General features: G+C 38.4%; 1 protein-coding gene across 1 annotated transcript in view; it reads right to left on the bottom strand.

Annotated features, from left to right (window-relative positions):
- Nucleotides 1–7,712: 7,712 nt before the first annotated feature.
- Nucleotides 7,713–18,841, bottom strand: part of SEMA3C (sema domain, immunoglobulin domain (Ig), short basic domain, secreted, (semaphorin) 3C) — a 117,620-nt gene continuing 106,491 nt past the window's right edge. The window contains exons 14-17 of the mRNA XM_010001785.1: nt 18,164–18,321; nt 14,780–14,847; nt 10,049–10,179; nt 7,713–8,185 (exon numbers count right to left, since the gene is read on the bottom strand). Coding sequence (XP_010000087.1) covers nt 7,772–8,185; nt 10,049–10,179; nt 14,780–14,847; nt 18,164–18,321 — 771 coding nt within the window. The 3' untranslated portion in view covers nt 7,713–7,771. The remainder of the gene's footprint in view (nt 8,186–10,048; nt 10,180–14,779; nt 14,848–18,163; nt 18,322–18,841) is intronic.

The raw sequence follows: 18,841 nt of genomic DNA, 5'->3' as shown, positions 1-18,841 counted from the left end.
TGTTCAGCTTATATGGTTTTCGCCATCTTGTCCTTTCAAAATAACAGCTTGCCTTCTTGACAGGAACGAATAAACTGGCAAGGCAATTCTTTCTTTGTTAATCTCTAAGTGATCTCCAGCAACACTGGAAAATTAACTGTCTCTAACTCCATTTAGGGTTCCTTGGCCCAGTGTCTACTGCACTACAACAGCCTCTGTGCCAGGAGACGACTAGCATGCTCCAGAGGGCCAGGTGGTTACCAAATGGCAGCAAACATTATTCCCTACTTCTGGAGCCCTGGATAATCCACCAGGACACAGCTCAGGACAGACCCCTACACACAACAAATCTATATATATAGGTAAATATCACAAATCTTTCTGAACCTTAGAAATCTTGGACAGAAAACTTGTAGCTTCCTTTTGTCCCATATATATGAAGGAGGAATCTGGATTTGTTGCTGTGATCATAAAGATGATCTTTCCCTTCCATGGCAATGGCTTTTGATCTTTCTTTCCAAAGGAAAATCTTAGGAACATTTCTTTGTGCTCAGTGTTTTGGAAGGACTGTTTTGGACTAATTCTTTTGCTTATTGACCTCTCTGAGTTACAAAATAATTCCTCCTACAGGTAATTTAACTGAATGTTTAGTGACTAGCAATCTGTCAACAGATCTGTGTAATATAATCTATAGATATTTTTTCTCTTCATTGTTTACTTTGCCTCAAATTCCTCAAAACACAATATTTGAACTAGGACACTCATATTGTCAGGTATTAAATAAAGAATAGTCTGTATTATGAGCATAGTGCTGAAAAAAACAGAATAAATATTACCCAAATGTCTTTTGAGTGTGAACATACACATTCAACTAAGCAGTTTGGTTCTGATGTTTGTTCTTAAGCTCAAAAGGCTGCAAACCTCTTGGAAGTACTCTTCTATATGTTGTTTGTTAACTGATACTATGAAGCAGACAAGTTTGATGAAGCCAATAGTATGCAGCATTGCATAAGATGCACAAGATTATAATAGGTAATATATTTCAGAGTATTGGAGTCAATGGGGTTTGTAATTAAAACAGCTAAATTGAAGTAGCCCCTCTGGGACTACTAGCCTGGGTTCAGTTGAGGAAAGGAAAGGCAATAAAGAAGAATCCATATAGAAAATGAGGAGTAGAACCCTAAAAGAAGAAGAGCTTTTGCAAGAGGAAATGGTTGATTTTTTAACAAAAATTGAGGGGGCTTAAAAGCTCTTGACAGAGCTGAACCAAATCCTCTTTATGAGCAATGAAAGGATATTAATCTTGGTAAGCTTTGACTTAAGGAAGAATAGGACCTTTGAGGCTGAAGGAATCATTTTCCACCATATAACAACATGAAAGCCAGTGTTCACAGTGTTCATGTACGGACTGTGGCATGTTGCTGGCTTTTTCTGCTTTTTCCCGCTTCTCTGTCATTTTGAGCAAAGCTTTACAATTTTTTAAAGTTGTGTTGTTGTTTTTTTTAATATTGTATCAATTGCTGAAATGATTTAGGCATATATTGTAGATAATGCTCTATGTAATAACAATTTTACTGAGGTCTTATTAGACAAAAGGCCTGAAAGGATGTCCTGGACATTATGTCCTAAGATGTCAACTTGTAAGCAAGTATAAACTCTAAGTCTCTTAGGGACCTTTGAAATGTAGACAGAGAGAGCAGACCCTGGAAAAAGAACTACTGCAAGAGCCAAGGAACAACAACTATGCAAAAGAGTTTGAACCTAAGGTTAAGCAAACGTATTTTTCTTAGGCTTTGCCTATGCTACATGTTGCTGCACAAGTTGCTCAGCTAAAATACAGTCTTTCATATTGACTCTCATTTCCCATGGACAAGAATACTGTCCATTTTCTAATTTGCCATTTCTAAAATTCTTTTGAGAAACGTCTAGGTCTTTTAAAAATGTTGGATATTTTGAAATCCCTTGGCCTTAACTCTCTCGAGTGTGGAGTTCAGCAACCATTTAGGTTCATTTTTAAGGGTGGCATTAATCAGGAGTAATGAAGCTGATACAGTGCTAAGAATACAGAAATGCTGTTTGCTCTGTAAAGCTGTGCATAATAAGTCCTGGGATACAAGACAGTCTATCACTGTAAAGCAATTATTTGTTCACTGCTGAGCCAGCTGTGTTGAATTTGCATCTTGGAGCATTCAGAATGCCAAAGCATCTTTAAGCAGTCTAGTTTAGAATAGACAAGTTAAATGACAGCACATTTTTTATTTCTTACTCTATGCTGTTCTCATGATGCTAGAAGGAAGTCCTTGTTGAGACTGTGCAGGTAACTGCTCTACCCAAAAACTACTGATGCCTTGGGACTCTGAGGTCTGATTCTGCCCATGTTGAAAGAAGAAAAGGACATACATTACTGTTAAAGAAAGCTAAAAGGATCAGAAAATACTGTATGGAAAGAAAATTTCCTTTGATTACAGGTAGCTGTATTCATGCATGTATCTATCTGGAACCTGCTGGTGAGTATCTGTGTGTAGTCTTACTCGGGCTCCGATCGCATGAAATTACTTCTGCCCAGACCACCTTAGGGTGCAGAAAAAGGGCTTAGCAAGCCAGCTGCAGTGGAAAGGATAAAGAAGTATTGGTCTCCTGCGACCTAGTCTGTTGCTTTAGGCAAGTCACAATGCCTCAACCAGCTTTTATGGCCTGCCCTACAGAATCACAGCCGCTGCCTTAATTTTGGGGTCAACAATTGCTTTCAGAGGCAACAATCACCCTATAGCACTGGGAGCTACCCCATTGTTAGCAGTGCTTCCTATGCAGGCAACAGTTTTTGATGGTCCCCTGTGGGCTTCTGTGGCTACAGAAGAGGCTGCACGTGACACTGCTCTGTCCTGCAGGGTTCCTTGTGAATGTCCATGTTTTGCATCCTTGTAAAGGAGGATCTCAGGTAAAGATCATCTTTAAAGATCATCAAAGGTAAAGAGAGATCTTAGAAAGGTCTCAGAAGAGATCTCTCTTAGAAGAGAGACCTCAGAAAGGGCAGCAGCTCCCAGATGGAAAAAAATAAAATTTCAAAAGGCATTTGAAAGACAAAGGAGAGAAAGTTCAGGTGTTTGAAGATCTCACATCTGATGTTCTGAGAAGTTCTGTGTCATGTTTTGCTGCTGCTTGGAGCTAAGGAATCAAAGCAGCAAGTATTGAACCATGCTGTAACCCCACAGGAGGAGGAAAGCAAGAGAAACAGGAGAAGATCAGTGAAAGAAAACTGATACGAAGAGAGAGGATCAGATCTGGGAAAATTTTATCAGTGTAAAACTCTGTAAATACCCAGTTTTTTTGGAGTCTAATCCATACTTTTCATAAATCATGTGGGAGTGCTCAAAGTCTCAGCTTCCGATCCAAATTGGCCTGAGTGTTGAGCAGGTAACAATCCAGTGTCAGCACATCTAGGAACCAGCCAGTACGGAAATCCTGGAATGAGGTAATCTTATCCACTCGCACCTCATAAAGCCTTGCAGGAACCTATCTATCTGGGAAACTGAAATCTGGGTTTAATGATCCAAAACCTTGTTGTGAAGGTCAGGATTTGTGACATTTGATTTTTAATTATTATCCCAAAGAACTGAGGAGGCCCTGTGCTTTCTTTTTAAAACCGATCTGGAAAAACAGACAATAAGAAGAGTGGTTAATAACACCACTTGGATGACAGATATAGGAAAAAGGAGCACACTATAGGTGTTGGGCAGGTTATTTCACTCCATGGACAAGCTAGGAAATAGGAGAGAGCTGCAGTTCCCTGCAGCACAGCCCCACCAGCCCACCTCCCCTGCAGAGCTGCTTGGAGAATGCCTTCATTCCCAGCTGAAAGAAAAAGCTGAACAACACAATTTGTTTAATTAGCAGGATTTCTCTGAATGTGCTTGGTCGTTCGTTTGGTTGGGTTTTGGGTTTTTTATGTATTTGGATTTGTTTGGTTTTGTTTTGGTGTTTTGTTTGTTTGTTTTCTCAGTGGAATAAAAGCAAAAAGTATTTACTCTTAACTTTTTTAGGCCTTTTTGATTGATTTTATACTTCTAGTAGAAAACCAATTTTTAAAAAATTATTTTTGCAATAAATAAATCAATGTTAAGCTGCTTATATGCAAGGTCTTTATCTCTTGACTGCTCACAAATTTCTGGAAATCTCTGTGACTGAATGCCTAGTCCAGAGCAGGGCTCAAAGCTGATCAGCTGCAATCAATACCTGATGCTTCCAGGATTTTCTTGGACTTGTTTAAGAAAGTCAATGAGATCGCTTTTCAGAAAGAAAATGAAGTTCCTTATTTTTAACACACATCTATAAAGGGGAAAACCACAAATTTGTTAAGTCATTGCAACACACTTTATTTTGTCAGGCAAATAGTATTTTAGATATTCAATTAAATAGCACTATGTTAAACTACATTTTGTTCTTTCTTATACACTATATAATGCATATTCACTGTAACGACAGTTTCATCATGCTAGGAACTTATACACATACCTACACTTTTAGAAATGAGATTTTCTTAATAAAACACGCATATCTACAGTAACAACAATTGCAAAGAACACATTGTTAGGTCAAGATATCAGCAAACTTTACAAACTACACAAAATAAAAATAGCCAAAAAAAAAAAAAAAAGCGCGCCAGTACACAGTGAAGTTCGTAGCAGAGAACATATCTTTACATTTGGTGAAGTTATGCCTAGAAGTAACTTTGCTTTTGTATTTTTTTAAGGAATAAAATTATATACATTATTTAGTAATTCTCAAAATAGGAAGTATTAAATAGCACAAACAATATTACAGTCTTAAGTTTTGGTGTCACCTACAGTAGAGGGGCTACTTTAAACAAATAAAAATTGCCATTTGTCTATTCTGTACATTTAGGGCCAAACTCTCAGCTGGTATAAACCACAGTAGCTAAATGGACAGCAAGGAAGTTACATTAGTTTGTATCAGCTGAGTATCTGGCTCCTGGTTACTGTATACACAGGGGAGGGCTACTACAGTATGGAAGCTTGGACCGGTTATGCACTGACAGAAGCTTATTATGTGTATGCTGAAGTTTTCATGCAGCAGGAAAAATGTTAAAGTATAATCCCTTAAACAGTCATACCATAATAATGGTATATGAAGCAGCTTTAAAAATATTATTTTATAATCATGTGAAACTCTTAGCTATGCTGATTGTTTTAACGGAATCCCTTATTGCCAATAGTCTACTAGAAAACAGTGTAACGGTAATTTCTGAGGCCTAATGGGGGCCTATTAAAACATCACTGTACCTAACCACTTAAAGAGTTAATTGTACCCTTAAATATCTATTAATCACTCTATTCCATCTGGAAGCAATTATAATCCTCACAATAGACATTAATATCACACTAACTCTGCAGTAAATCCACTGGGGAAATAGGAAGAGCATGGCATCATACAGAATATATGCACTAATGTCATTCCAGGAGGTAGTTCTATTTCGTGGCACTTGATTTTTGGCTTGTCACTTACACACTTCAGAAGTCAGTCATCCTCAGAAAAAAAAGAAAAAAGTAAGAAAAAAATGTAGGTTGCTGCAGTGGAAGTCAGCTAGGGAAGAAAATAATCTTACTTCCCTTACCCATCTAATTTTCCTTTTTTTTTTTTTTTTTTCCCCAGAGTCCACTTTGCCAGCTCTTGGGGCCACATCCAAGCTCACTGAAATGAAAGTTTCCCAATGGTTTCCATAAGAAGGACCACAGATACCAGTGGCTACATATTGCAGAAACAGACTTCTAGGCCTTGCTTCAGGAAAGCACTTAACTTGATGGATATACATGTGCAGGATGGAGTTGCCCCAACTACCCCCCACACTTTGAAGCAAGCAGTAAGCATACAAATTAAATTCCAAGAGCTCTCACCAGTGGCAAAGGGACTTAGTGTTTAACTGGTTTGATCAATCAGGGCCCATTTCCCAGGTATTCGGCATCGGGTGGTGATAAAGGGACACATCTTAACTGACTTCGGGTAAATACCAGTTAACTCCACTGCACTAGATGTTAATTCACACCGGTAGAAACCCAGGAGTGTTCTCCTACACCCTGTAGAGTTACTCCCAAAGTATTCTAATAGAAGCAGAATCAAAATAATGCCCAAAGAGTTTCACCAAAGACCCGTTGCAATGTTTAAAACTATGTTTTAAAATACAGTATTCATCTGTTACTGGGTGGAACGAACAACTTTTCAAAATGAATTTTTCTTACCTTTCTAGATCCAGAAATCATTTCCCTCTTATTATTTATTTATTTTTTAATATATTTTTAAATACTATCATAAAATACCATGGAATAAATCACAATATTTCTCATACTTTTTAAATCCTTGTTATCTGTCTCTTTTGAACAGGCTCAGTGGCTTCCAGAACACTGTTACCTACTAAACTGAGGAAGATTTGTCCCTAGTTTTTTGGCATTAGTGTGGCTCAAAAAAAAAAAAAATAAATTCCCAGGATGGCTTGATGCACATTTACTCAATTTTCAACTAAACATACTTCGTTACACTTGCTGTTTCTTAAACAAAAATATTTCTGTTTAAAAGTGTCTCCCCAGTTATTATACTTTCTGTTTTTTGACCCAAACACATTTTTCAGTTGTCTTTTCCCCTCATTCCTCTTTTTTGTTTTAACATTTTTCTTTTCCTCATCTTTTCAGCAGAAAAGTGAAAATAAGAGGAAATAATGAAAAATTAAGAGAAAAAGGGTACAAAGACTGTAAAATTCTAGTTAAAATATTTGCAATTGTGAGAAAACAGTTGAAAAAATAATGTTTAAAATTTTCAAAGACACTCATGACTTGTTTCCACATTGCAGAGCAGCTCCAATTTAATCATGGAACAGATAACCTATATATTTCTGAGTAAACAGTATACCCACCTGCTGTTCTTTGAAAAAAATTGGAGAGTAATTCTTTGAACAACAGCTATAACACCTAAGTCACTTAGGTGTTTTTTCAAAATTGTATGTATACTGAACATTCTTATGTTAGTTTTGTGCCACTTATAAAGCTATGTAGTGTTACAGGACACCCTATTTTAATAAAAATCAATATGAGCAGGTATTTTATACATTCCAGAACTCATTAATTTATTACAACTCACACTATGCACAGTAATAGTAATCAGTGTTTCCTCTGATAAATTATAATTAATTTTTTGTTTTGTTTTTCTTCTACTTACTCCTTCATTTGACCTCTGAATGAAACATTTCTACTATTTTTACTTGCTTCCCATCAGCATGCATTCACATGATTTGAGCAATGAGTGAAAGCTGTAAACCAAATACTGAACAGTAAACAAGAAGAAACTAATTTTCTGCAGTGCAAGGAAATCATAGTACCATCTCACTTTGAGCATTCATCTTAACCCAGATTCTTTCACCACCAATCTGATTGGTACAGTTCCAGAGATGCAAGAAAAGGCATTGATTTTGTAAAACTTTCTACTCAGCTGTAATTAAATACTGAGATGCCAAAGGTGAATCTGGTTTAAGATGAATACCCAGTTCTGCCTCTAGGACAGAGCCCAACCTCGTGTCAGTCAGTAAGCATCTAGGAAAGAAAATGCTCTGAATTATTTTCTTTAGTTAAGTTACACTGCATCACTGCTTCTTACTGGGAGAAGGATCTTTTCTGAGGCTTGTTGGATTTGCATTTATTTTTTATCAGATTTGCTCGAATTTGTTCTCAACAGACAAATATAAGCCCTCTACAGTGAGGACAAAGATATCTATTACTACAAAATAAAATTAAGAACCAGGTAATTGATTCCTTCTGTTTCTACTTTTCCTGCTATTGATAAGGGCCTTTAGTTTGCTGTAGTCTCCTCTCATCTTCTGGGATTCTTCCCTCTGCTGACCTTGTATTCTACTGTCTTTGCAATACTGGTTAATCATCTGCATTTCTGAGTGGCTGAAAGCTCCCACAAAGTCCTTGGGGTGGAACTGCAGCGCTCGGACTGAGCTGGCCCAGGTCCAAGGGGACCACTTGTCAGTCATGACAGCCACCATCTCCGAATCCAACACTTTGAAATTGATCTTTGCTAAGGTCTGCTTGAAGTTGTTTTCTGTTGCAATGCAGTGGTAAAGCCCCCGGTCACTGTCTTGGACAGAGCGAATGAGGAGTCCTTGCTCAGTAGCTATGATCCTTTCATTCAGCTTGACCTAAATGGCAAAAAGGGAGAAGGAACATTTCAGGGAACGTTGTAGAACAACATCGTAGTGGAACTCTTGGTAAGTCTCACTTCAAACAGCTCTTTATCTCTTAAACAGTTTCTTAAAGGTTTTTGCTTCTATTACTGTTAGGAGAGAACTTAGCTCAATGTAGGCAATGTCACTAAAGAAAATTACTTTTGTATAAATTATTTTTGTATATGATGTTACAATAGATCTGAGCAGTATGACAACAAAGATAGCAAAACAAGAGAGTACATGAAAGAAGAGTTTTCCTAATGTTCCAAAAGCAGAGTTGAGGAAATGAAGTTTTATATGCTAGGGTACACTCCGGAGAATGACTCTTCCTACATCAGAGACTGCCATCAAGACTTGACGGAAGAAAGGTGCAGAACTGGGAGTTGAGCTGTCATCAGACTTGAGGTGGCTTCTAGTTAAATACTTGACTTTGAGCAGGTTCCTGAGGCTAACTTCTGAAGAACACTGTTTCCACTGCAGGGTCTTTAGCTTGGTATAAAAGCTTTTAGTGCAGTGGCCTCAGCTACTCCTTGGCTCATTGGAAGCCAAGGGCAATTTTTCTACTCTTCTGTTTTCCTTTCTGGTTTCAAGGTCTGGACAGTCCCAGGAGATGGTCACATCATCTGAAGGAGGCAAGTTACCACAGCTTGTGGAGTTATCATCTGATTATAAATTACTGTGAATGTCCCTTTCCATATCAGCCATTAAGTAAAAATTGCTGATTTAACTCATTGCAAAAGAACACAAGTGCATTGAATTATACTTGATTCTCTTGGGAATTTATTTATTAGGCTATTCAGTTAGTGTACACATTTGTAGACATTGTGGAGGTAAGATTTTCAGAAATCTGACAGCTGGAAATGTAATTAACCCTTTGATTGCTTTGGTTTGTCTGTTATTATTTAAAACTCCTTTAATTCTAATACAGTTATTGAAGATAAGAGCAAAAAACAAAGATTTCTATTGAAGCAAAGGGTTAAAGAATTGTATCTAGGTTGCCAGGGTATGGCTTGAGTCTTTGAAGAGTACATGAGAAAAAGAGCATGAAAGACTCAGAAAAAGGCTTGTAAGTCCTTTCTGATTTTGGAAAATGGCCTAATAGGAAAATAAAGTTTTTCAGTATTTATAATCTATCAAGAGGCACCATATTACTTAATATTTAATTTCAAAACATGTTTCTTTTTATTTATACAGTAATTGCCTTGGATTTGAAATGGATTTTTTCCCCTTTTATATTACTTAAGAAAGGCACATTCCCCATAAACAATCACACTGTATCACACAAGGGCTGAAACTTGAGACCCTTAGAGAGTGCAGTAATGGAAAATGTGATTGCACCATGGTGGGGAAATGCTTTTGTCAATACATGTTCTTAGCCTGGACTAGTTTCTTGATAAAGAAACCTTTCGCATTTCCCCCAGTTCTTCCTTTTCTCTGTTCAATACCTCAGAAGGGCTACTGCATGCTGACTTCTTCCTAGACTATATACAGGTTATTGCTTTTATGCCTGCTTCCTCAGATCAATACTCTTGAGTGCTGCAAATCTTCAGCTTGCAATTAGTAAAGTGTGAAGGAAAAATTCATTAACTGGTTTTCTGACTTTACAGGCTGACAGGAATTTTCTGATAGCTGTTCTGGTCTGATAGAAATCACCGGGGCTAAGGAGTGAAGTCTCAGCTCTATTGAAGAGTCTGGTATTGGTCACTGTCCTGCATCCACATAAGTTCAGCTTCCCTGTAGTCAAACTGATGAAAACACAAACGCTCCATCTTCATCTAGGAAGTGACTTTGATCCTGACTGAGGTGCCTTCCAGAGCTATTGCTCACATTACTCACCTCTTTCCTTCTGTCATTGTCTTTCTGTAGTAGCCATTTGATAGAAGCCTGAGGAGATTTGGGGGTGCATTCCAGAAAGGTGGTGTTGTTTTTCACTCCATACTGAACTATTTCTGCAGCATTTCTGTAAGCTAGGAGGAAAAAGAAAACAGGTCAGGATACTGTGAATGACAATTTGATACAGAAAGCAAGTCACTGAAACACAGGAAAAATGTTTGCAATACAGGCAAAATGTAGTATATCTGATCCTGACACTGGCCAAAAATGAGTAACTTGGGGCAGAAATTTTTCAAAGAAATAATGAAATGAAATTAAATTAAATAATGAAATGAACCATGAAGAAGCACATCCAGTTCCAAATACCAGTCTTTTCAGGCTGACATGGTCTGTTATGAGACAGTAGAATACTTGCGGGCTGGTAAGTGCTGATGGGACAACTAAGCACAGGGATGTTTTTCCCTGAAATGATCTCATTCTCCACGACCACAAGAACGAGTGTCTAAAGCTATCCAAACGCGAATGAAGCATTCAATATATTTCCTCACTCTTCACAGTTTACGAGCTGGGGGAACACGGCTGCATGACCCAGACCACAGCAGGACACACTAAGGACAGTTCCACCCACTCGGCTGCCTCCAGCCTCCCGGGGCCGCGGGAGAAGGCAGGCTCGGCTCCCGCTCCCCGCTCCTCGCGCAAGGCAAGGACTTGGCTCTGCAGGGCACATCTGTAGCACTCTGGCAACACCTGGGCAAGTGCTGAGTGTTATGTCATCGCTTCGACTTGTTGTGCCCCTTTCTGGTCTTGATAGGAACTTTTAGATGCTCATTGCTTGTCCCAAGGCATAATATTTGTCCTGAGAACAGTACACTTCAGATTTAAAAGCTTTCACCATATATAAAATACAATATTAATCTATCTATCTATCTATCTATCTATCTATCTATCTATCTATCTATTAATCTATCTATCTATCTATCTATCTATCTATCTATCTATCTATCTATCTATCTATCTATCTATCTCTCTATCTACCTACCTACCTACCTACCTACCTACCTACCTACCTACCTACCTACCTACCTACCTACCTATCCACCTAATCTATTGAAGGAGCAATGGATAGTTGTGCCAGAGGAGGTTCAGATTGGATATTAGGAAAAGTTTATTTACCAAATGGGTTGTCAAACACTGGAACAGGCTGCCCAGGGAAGTGGTTGACACACCACTCCTGAAGGTATTTAAAAGATCTGTAAACGTGCTGCTTAGAGACATGGTTTAAGGGGGGACTTGGTAGTGCTAGGTTAGCAGTTGGACTTGATAAACTTAAGGATCTTTTCCAACTGAAATAATCCTAAGAGTCTATGATGCAAAACAGTATGAGAACTGCAAATACCTAGAGGTCCACATGTCTAAAATCAGAATCTGTTTTTACACAGTCTTATGACTGGTTTTCCTCAGACTCTACTTTATCTCCCATTCTTTTCAGCTTCTTTCATCAACTGATACATGAAATTGGAATATATTCTACTAAAGGAAGCAGACTTTGCTTGGTTCTAGTCCTTAGATTTTTTAACACATTTATGAGGTTGTACCAAAATGAACGGTAACTTTTAGGAGAATAACATGGAAATACTGTGCATTAAAAGACCATAAATTAAAAGCAAGCTCATCTGTAGGCTGACCTAGCAGTAGCTGCAAAACAGTGAGATCCAGAGCTGTAGCACAATTTTATGTTTATGTACACTAGAACTAGGTGTGCTAATACGTTTTTATCTGTTTAATTGATCAATATATATCTGACTTCTTTCCTAGTCCATAATACTGCTACCTACACTTGCTAAGAAGATGGAGAGAATATAAATGCATTTCTCTAATGGCCATAAGGGCTGACACATGCATAACATTATTAAACAGAACATTTGTAAAGCAATCATTCAAGCCCTGTGGACCTTGAAGATACATTTAAAAATTTCAATATGTAAAAAATGTTGAGTTTTTCCACGCTGAGAGCTCTTAGGTATGCAACCTATCATGTTTAAAGACTTTTGTTTCAAGATTACAGTTCCCCACAAACTTGGAAGGTTTCTCAATATTGCCAAACTCTCTGCTCTTTTGTCCTTTAGATAGATTACATTTTTTCCCCCAAACATAGTAGTTTTGCTATAAATGGTTTTAATTATATTTTGAAAGAGTCTAAGTTGCTGTTTCTTTTTATTATTTTTTTTTTCCACTGGGAAAACAACTGTCAGCTACCTATGCTATATCCCACTGCTGTCACCAAAACATCCTTTAAAGTTGCTAAACACATAAACCTATAAATACATCCAGATTAAAAAAAAAAGGTTGGAAAACAAGAAACTTGTTTATTCATTCAGAGTTCTGCAGTGATCAGCATTGGCAAGAGCTCAGTGAAGTGTGGCTACTTGTGATGAATGAAGTCTGAGTCCAAAGACATCCAAGAGTTAAAGCCTTTATTTTTAAACTGGTTTCCAGTTTGTTGGGAAATAAAAAATTTGAAAACCTGTTTCAAAACTGTCAAGACTTAAACATTTGTTTCCCCTCAGCCCAGAAAACAGACAGTTGACATTCTCACATTTTCCACATTGAAAGAAGAGACACCCATCCTTGGGACAGACAATGGATGTGTGGTCACAACACATGCCTGCGAGGCAGGACATGCAGCTCAAGTTACCTCATGATTCAGAGCCTGAGCTTTAATATAGATCTTTCAGAGCTTAGGTGCATACTCTAATGGTGGGGCTATCTTTTGTCATCATCTGTTCAAGCTATTCAGCTTCATATAAATGACCTGATACGTAGCCATTGGGAAAGACCTGCTGGCACTGTAGACGGGCAGCTAGAGCAGGATTAGCCACATTTGGGCTGAGGGATCTACACCCAAATTATTTTTGTGGTTTGTTTTGACCTAGGAGAGTCTTCCAAGACCCAGCAGAGACCATTTCAGTGGGATGATTATTAAATGAACGTTTCACATGTAACTCTTAAAGCATTGTTTTTTTACTTAAAAAAATAAATAAAAATTCACAGTCGAGGTCTATTATTTGGTCTCCAGATGGTATAGATGAGAATGCACTTCAAATGCAGGCTCCGAAACAGAGGTGAAAGGAGCATAATTCTCTAACTTGTGTTGCTTGTTTGATGGCATACATTGCCACGGCCGAGCTCAGTCATGCATAGGGTTGAAAAGGATTAAGCTGCCTTTATGTATGCATCTACTCTTATGGGTTTGGCAATATTTGACTGGTGTTCATCAATTTGTAGAAAGTGGTAGCTGGGAGGGGCAGAGCACTGTGCTCCCCTGTCCACCTGCAGCATGCCAGGCTGACTGAACAGTTGCACAGCTGGAAATAAGGGACTTCATAAAGAGATTTGGAATGGCTTATTTTCCCATGTAAATGGAGAAAGAAGACAGGTCAAGCACCTGCTGTTTGCTGAAAGATATGCTCCAAAACACAAGATAGCCTCAAATATGCAGAATAATTGTGGGGAACAAAACTTAAAAGCATGAAAAGGAATGCCCCAACCCTGGAAGTGGAAGTGTTCAAGGAGAGATTTGATGGGACTTTAAGCAGTCTGGTCTAGTGGGAGGTGTCCCCTGCCCATGCAGGGAGGTCAGAACTAGGTGATCTTTAAGGTCCCTTCCACCCAGCAGAGACCATTTCAGTGGGATGATTATTAAATGAACGTTTCACATGTAACTCTTAAAGCATTGTTTTTTTACTTAAAAAAATAAATAAAAATTCACAGTCGAGGTCTATTATTTGGTCTCCAGATGGTATAGATGAGAATGCACTTCAAATGCAGGCTCCGAAACAGAGGTGAAAGGAGCATAATTCTCTAACTTGTGTTGCTTGTTTGATGGCATACATTGCCACGGCCGAGCTCAGTCATGCATAGGGTTGAAAAGGATTAAGCTGCCTTTATGTATGCATCTACTCTTATGGGTTTGGCAATATTTGACTGGTGTTCATCAATTTGTAGAAAGTGGTAGCTGGGAGGGGCAGAGCACTGTGCTCCCCTGTCCACCTGCAGCATGCCAGGCTGACTGAACAGTTGCACAGCTGGAAATAAGGGACTTCATAAAGAGATTTGGAATGGCTTATTTTCCCATGTAAATGGAGAAAGAAGACAGGTCAAGCACCTGCTGTTTGCTGAAAGATATGCTCCAAAACACAAGATAGCCTCAAATATGCAGAATAATTGTGGGGAACAAAACTTAAAAGCATGAAAAGGAATGCCCCAACCCTGGAAGTGGAAGTGTTCAAGGAGAGATTTGATGGGACTTTAAGCAGTCTGGTCTAGTGGGAGGTGTCCCCTGCCCATGCAGGGAGGTCAGAACTAGGTGATCTTTAAGGTCCCTTCCAACCCAAACCATTCTATAATTCTATGATTCCATAACTTAATAAAGACTGAAGGTATTTAGAAGCAGAGCAGCCCTCAAATTAACTGTCCCTCTTTCTAGTCACCACTCTCAGCTTCTCATTTCATGTACACTGAACTATGCATTTCATGGTTCTTCATTTTATCATATATATGGAAGTTTTATGCAATTGCAAGGAAAGATGTTAAAATCAAATAAAAACAAAACTCATACTTGGAAAACAATTATGTTTTACCAGGTAACCACACAGATACTGTGAGTTATGATGAATCACATAAAGGAAAGCCTAGCATTCTTTATATAGCATGAGGATCTCTAAATTACAGTACCTTTCAGGTTGAAACCTCGGCACTGAGTCAGAGGGTTTCCATGTCTCACGTCTTGCCTACGACTCCTCCTGAAATATTTTGTAAAAACAAAATATTATTGCAAGATAGTTACAATGCAACTAAACACATTTTTCTTTGTGGGTTAATTTTTTGTTTGTTTGTTTTGTTTGTTGTTCCTGTTTGTTTTGTTTTGGTTTTGATTTTTTTTTGCTAGATCAACTCTTTAGGCTAGTTCATGATCTACTGTGATTGTGCTTTACTCTTAGCAGGCCTCCTACAGTAAAGGTACTTCTTAAATGAATAATCTGTTTGCTGAAGTTTATAAAATGGCTGTACTTTTGGTAGGTACAGTAGTTTTGCAATGGAGGCACAGAGATGGAAGGGCTAGAGGTGATGCAGAAAATAGACATGTTGACTGTTGCAAGACCTAACATTCAAAGCTGGAGGCCCCAGCTGGAACTCCTCCTAAAGGCAAGTACCTAAGAATGAGATGTGTAAGGTTCACAGTGCCCATACATAATGCACCAACAGAAAATTATGATATAGGGCATGTTCCCTCCTTGATATTGCCAGACACCATATTTCTAGTGCTTGTAGCCACCTTGGTAGCATAGTAACTGAAGTATTCATCCAGAATGGTGGAGAGCTAAGATTCAGTCCAGTCCTCTACTTCATGTGACAATTTCCAAAAAATACTCAGACTCATCAAATCTTAGAATACTTTGCTGTATCATTTGGACAACAGATACAAAATCATGATTCTCTAGCAAACTAGCCAGGAACCTTACTGGGAGTGGGAATACTGGCATTTCAGACCTCCTTGGCTAGGAGGTAGTCTTAGATCACAGAATTCAGTGCATGAAAACCTAGTACCTGAATATTTTTTTCTTAAGAGGTATTATTTTGTTTACTGAATATTTTGTAAGTTGGTTCAATATTTATATATATAAAAAAATATTGGTGATAGGCTGTTGCAAATGGATGCTGCTGGGATATGTAACAGCTGCATTCTGAACTATGTAGTAATGACACCTGAGATCAGAAACCATAAAAAGCCTCTGGAGCTCCAATACTGCTGAGTGAAGGGTGATGCCTCTGTAGCCACATTATACCAGGTACTGCACAAACATCTAGAGACAGTGTTTACAATCGTGTGTCACCTGATCCCTCACTGTATTGTTTTGAAAGGAAACATTTGAAAGGAGATGTTTCAAAGGGGTAATTTCTGACATTCCAAGTATATTTTTGATGTTTACCAAAAATATTTCATCTTATGCCTTGGGATTTTAACCTTTGTGAACGATTTATGTGAGTCAAAGGAGACAAAGAATTTCTGAGTGAATTTCAGGATTCCTGTGCTACCATGAGCTGCTCCACGCTGTCAGAAATGGCACAGTGCTTACATTGGGCAGCTCTGAGAATGAAAACTAACAATTTGATATTTATAGAAAAAAGTTTGAGAAGATGGGTTTTAGAAAAAAAAGATAATACTGTCAGGTGTTTTGAGGTAAATCAATGTTGGATGAGGAACCACAGTAATCCGTAGGAGACAGAAGTGTCAAAAGAAGCAAATATATCCAGCAGATACTACTGTCTAGACTATGGGTTTTGGCTCTAATTACCAATGTTTTCTCCATAAGCTGTCTTGTTAGATAAAGGGACAGCTTATTTCCTTTACATGTGAAAAACATATTTTTTTTCCATACAGTTTTAGGTGTTTATTTTGGTTTGATATAAAAAGCAAATTGCAAACAAAATGTCAGCATGAAAGGAAGCCCTAGTGGAAATAACCCTGGGTGTATATAATGGGGATGGCAAGGAATCCACTTTTTGGAAATTGCATCATTGGCTGCTTATTATATCCTTTGGCAGTGCAGGAGTTGGGTGGCCTAAGACTTGGTGATTTTTCTTTTCTTTCCTCCCCTGTATTTTGACCTTTGCTGCATGGAAGAAAACACTCCGTTTGCAGACTGGTGGGTGAATATACTGAGTGAAAGCAGTAAAAACTCCAGGTACTTTATCAACATGGTTGGGTTTTACTTTTTCATCTCAAATAAGAAATGAGTCAATAAAATGTTCCAATTACAAAAATTGTCTTTAATCCCCGGGGATGACACTGTCATCAGGTGGTCGGGTCACTGGAGCATAGCTTTGCTTTTTTCTGTCTGCTGTCTCCCATGTTTCTGGTCTTCTGCTCAGTTGCAGACACCGAGCACAGTGGCACATAGTGGGTAAAACTCTGGCATCTATCTGAAAGGTTTGTCTCTGCAGTAAGACGTCATTTTGTACTCTCCAGCTTTGTTTCTATATGAAGTGAAATCTTAGTAATACAAGAGCTCATTACAGCCCTCTGCTATTAAATATTGCCCTTGGGAGGAGGAAAGAGGCTCCTGTTTTGCATAAGAATTATGAGATGGACTATTAGCTCTGCTGTAAATTAAAGAGAAATTTCTTTCCTTGTCTGCTTTAATAAATCTCATGTCAAAAACACCAAATCCACAGGCATTACATGGAAATAAAATTTGCCTAAAACTTCCCTGAAAATAATTCTTCTCACTTAGAAGGTTTCTGGTCTTCTGCTCAGTTGCAGACACCGAGCACAGTGGCACATAGTGGGTAAAACTCTGGCATCTATCTGAAAGGTTTGTCTCTGCAGTAAGACGTCATTTTGTACTCTCCAGCTTTGTTTCTATATGAAGTGAAATCTTAGTAATACAAGAGCTCATTACAGCCCTCTGCTATTAAATATTGCCCTTGGGAGGAGGAAAGAGGCTCCTGTTTTGCATAAGAATTATGAGATGGACTATTAGCTCTGCTGTAAATTAAAGAGAAATTTCTTTCCTTGTCTGCTTTAATAAATCTCATGTCAAAAACACCAAATCCACAGGCATTACATGGAAATAAAATTTGCCTAAAACTTCCCTGAAAATAATTCTTCTCACTTAGAAGCAAATGAGAAAAAAAAAAAAAAAAAAAAAAAAAAAAAGAGTTTATTCCTCAGACAGCCTGAGAGATACTTTGCTGTATTTAGGGCTATCACAATTACACCCATAGTAAGCAAATGAATTTAAGCAAAGGGAACAAATGTTTCACCAGTTTAGTGTGAACGAGACAGAAGGATTAATATTCATGATTAGGAATGTGTTTTTTTCCCAGTCCATTACTTTAAATATGAAAAGGCAAGGTCTTTATCGTACACTCTTGCAGCATACACTCCTGGGTGATGAACAATGCCAAGCACAATGGCTACGGAGCATTGTTTGTACATGCTCCTGAAAGGAATTACTACCCACTCCTCTGTTGTATTACAACACCCCAGGCTACACAGCTGAACAAAAGCCTTCTTTCCTTGCAGACTTCACTAGGCTGCTACATTGTGCTCACCTTTTCCCTGTGGGATAAAACCTGGAGCAGGAGTTGCCATCCCAGGCGCAGTAAGGATCTCGGGCCAGGCAGCAGTCAGCACAGGCGGTCCCGTAAATGTGGCAGCGATGCAAGGATACCTGAGTGACCCCTTCGTCTGAGCTCACGTACAGCTGTTGCTGTAGAAGGAAATGGAAAGATTTCTTTCAGATGTGGAGGAGCTAACACACCTAAAAACCTTTCAATTAATTTCAATTAATTTTGGAATTAACTCAAGACCAAGAGGGGAGCCGCTAATACAGATAAAGCCAAGACAAACAGAAATCACCCAGGTGAACAAGTCTATAGTATTTCCACCTTCCTGTTAGAAAATACTTAAAAACACCAGGGAATGTTAATGCTTTCTGGACATTGAGTGTCATTGTTCTGTTCTGAGGCAGACAGGCTGAGTAAATATGGCTCAGATCGAGAACTTGGTTGTTACTCAGTGACGATTATTGGCTCGAGCCTTTGAATTATTTTCCCTGCATATAGTCACTATAACAAATATATAGTTGGAATCTCCAGTGCATAGATCTTCAAGACATAAATCCTTAAGATTATGTTGAGGCTTAGGGCCAGATTCTGATAGCCTTATATACCTGGAAAATGCAAGCCAACAGAACTTTTTATAATAAATGAGAGCTTTTGCAAAAGAAT

This window comes from Chaetura pelagica, unplaced genomic scaffold, assembly GCF_000747805.2.
Source record: "Chaetura pelagica isolate M959 unplaced genomic scaffold, ChaPel_1.0 scaffold137, whole genome shotgun sequence".
Classification (NCBI taxonomy): domain Eukaryota; kingdom Metazoa; phylum Chordata; class Aves; order Apodiformes; family Apodidae; genus Chaetura; species Chaetura pelagica.
This window is presented reverse-complemented; position numbering and strand designations above follow the sequence as displayed.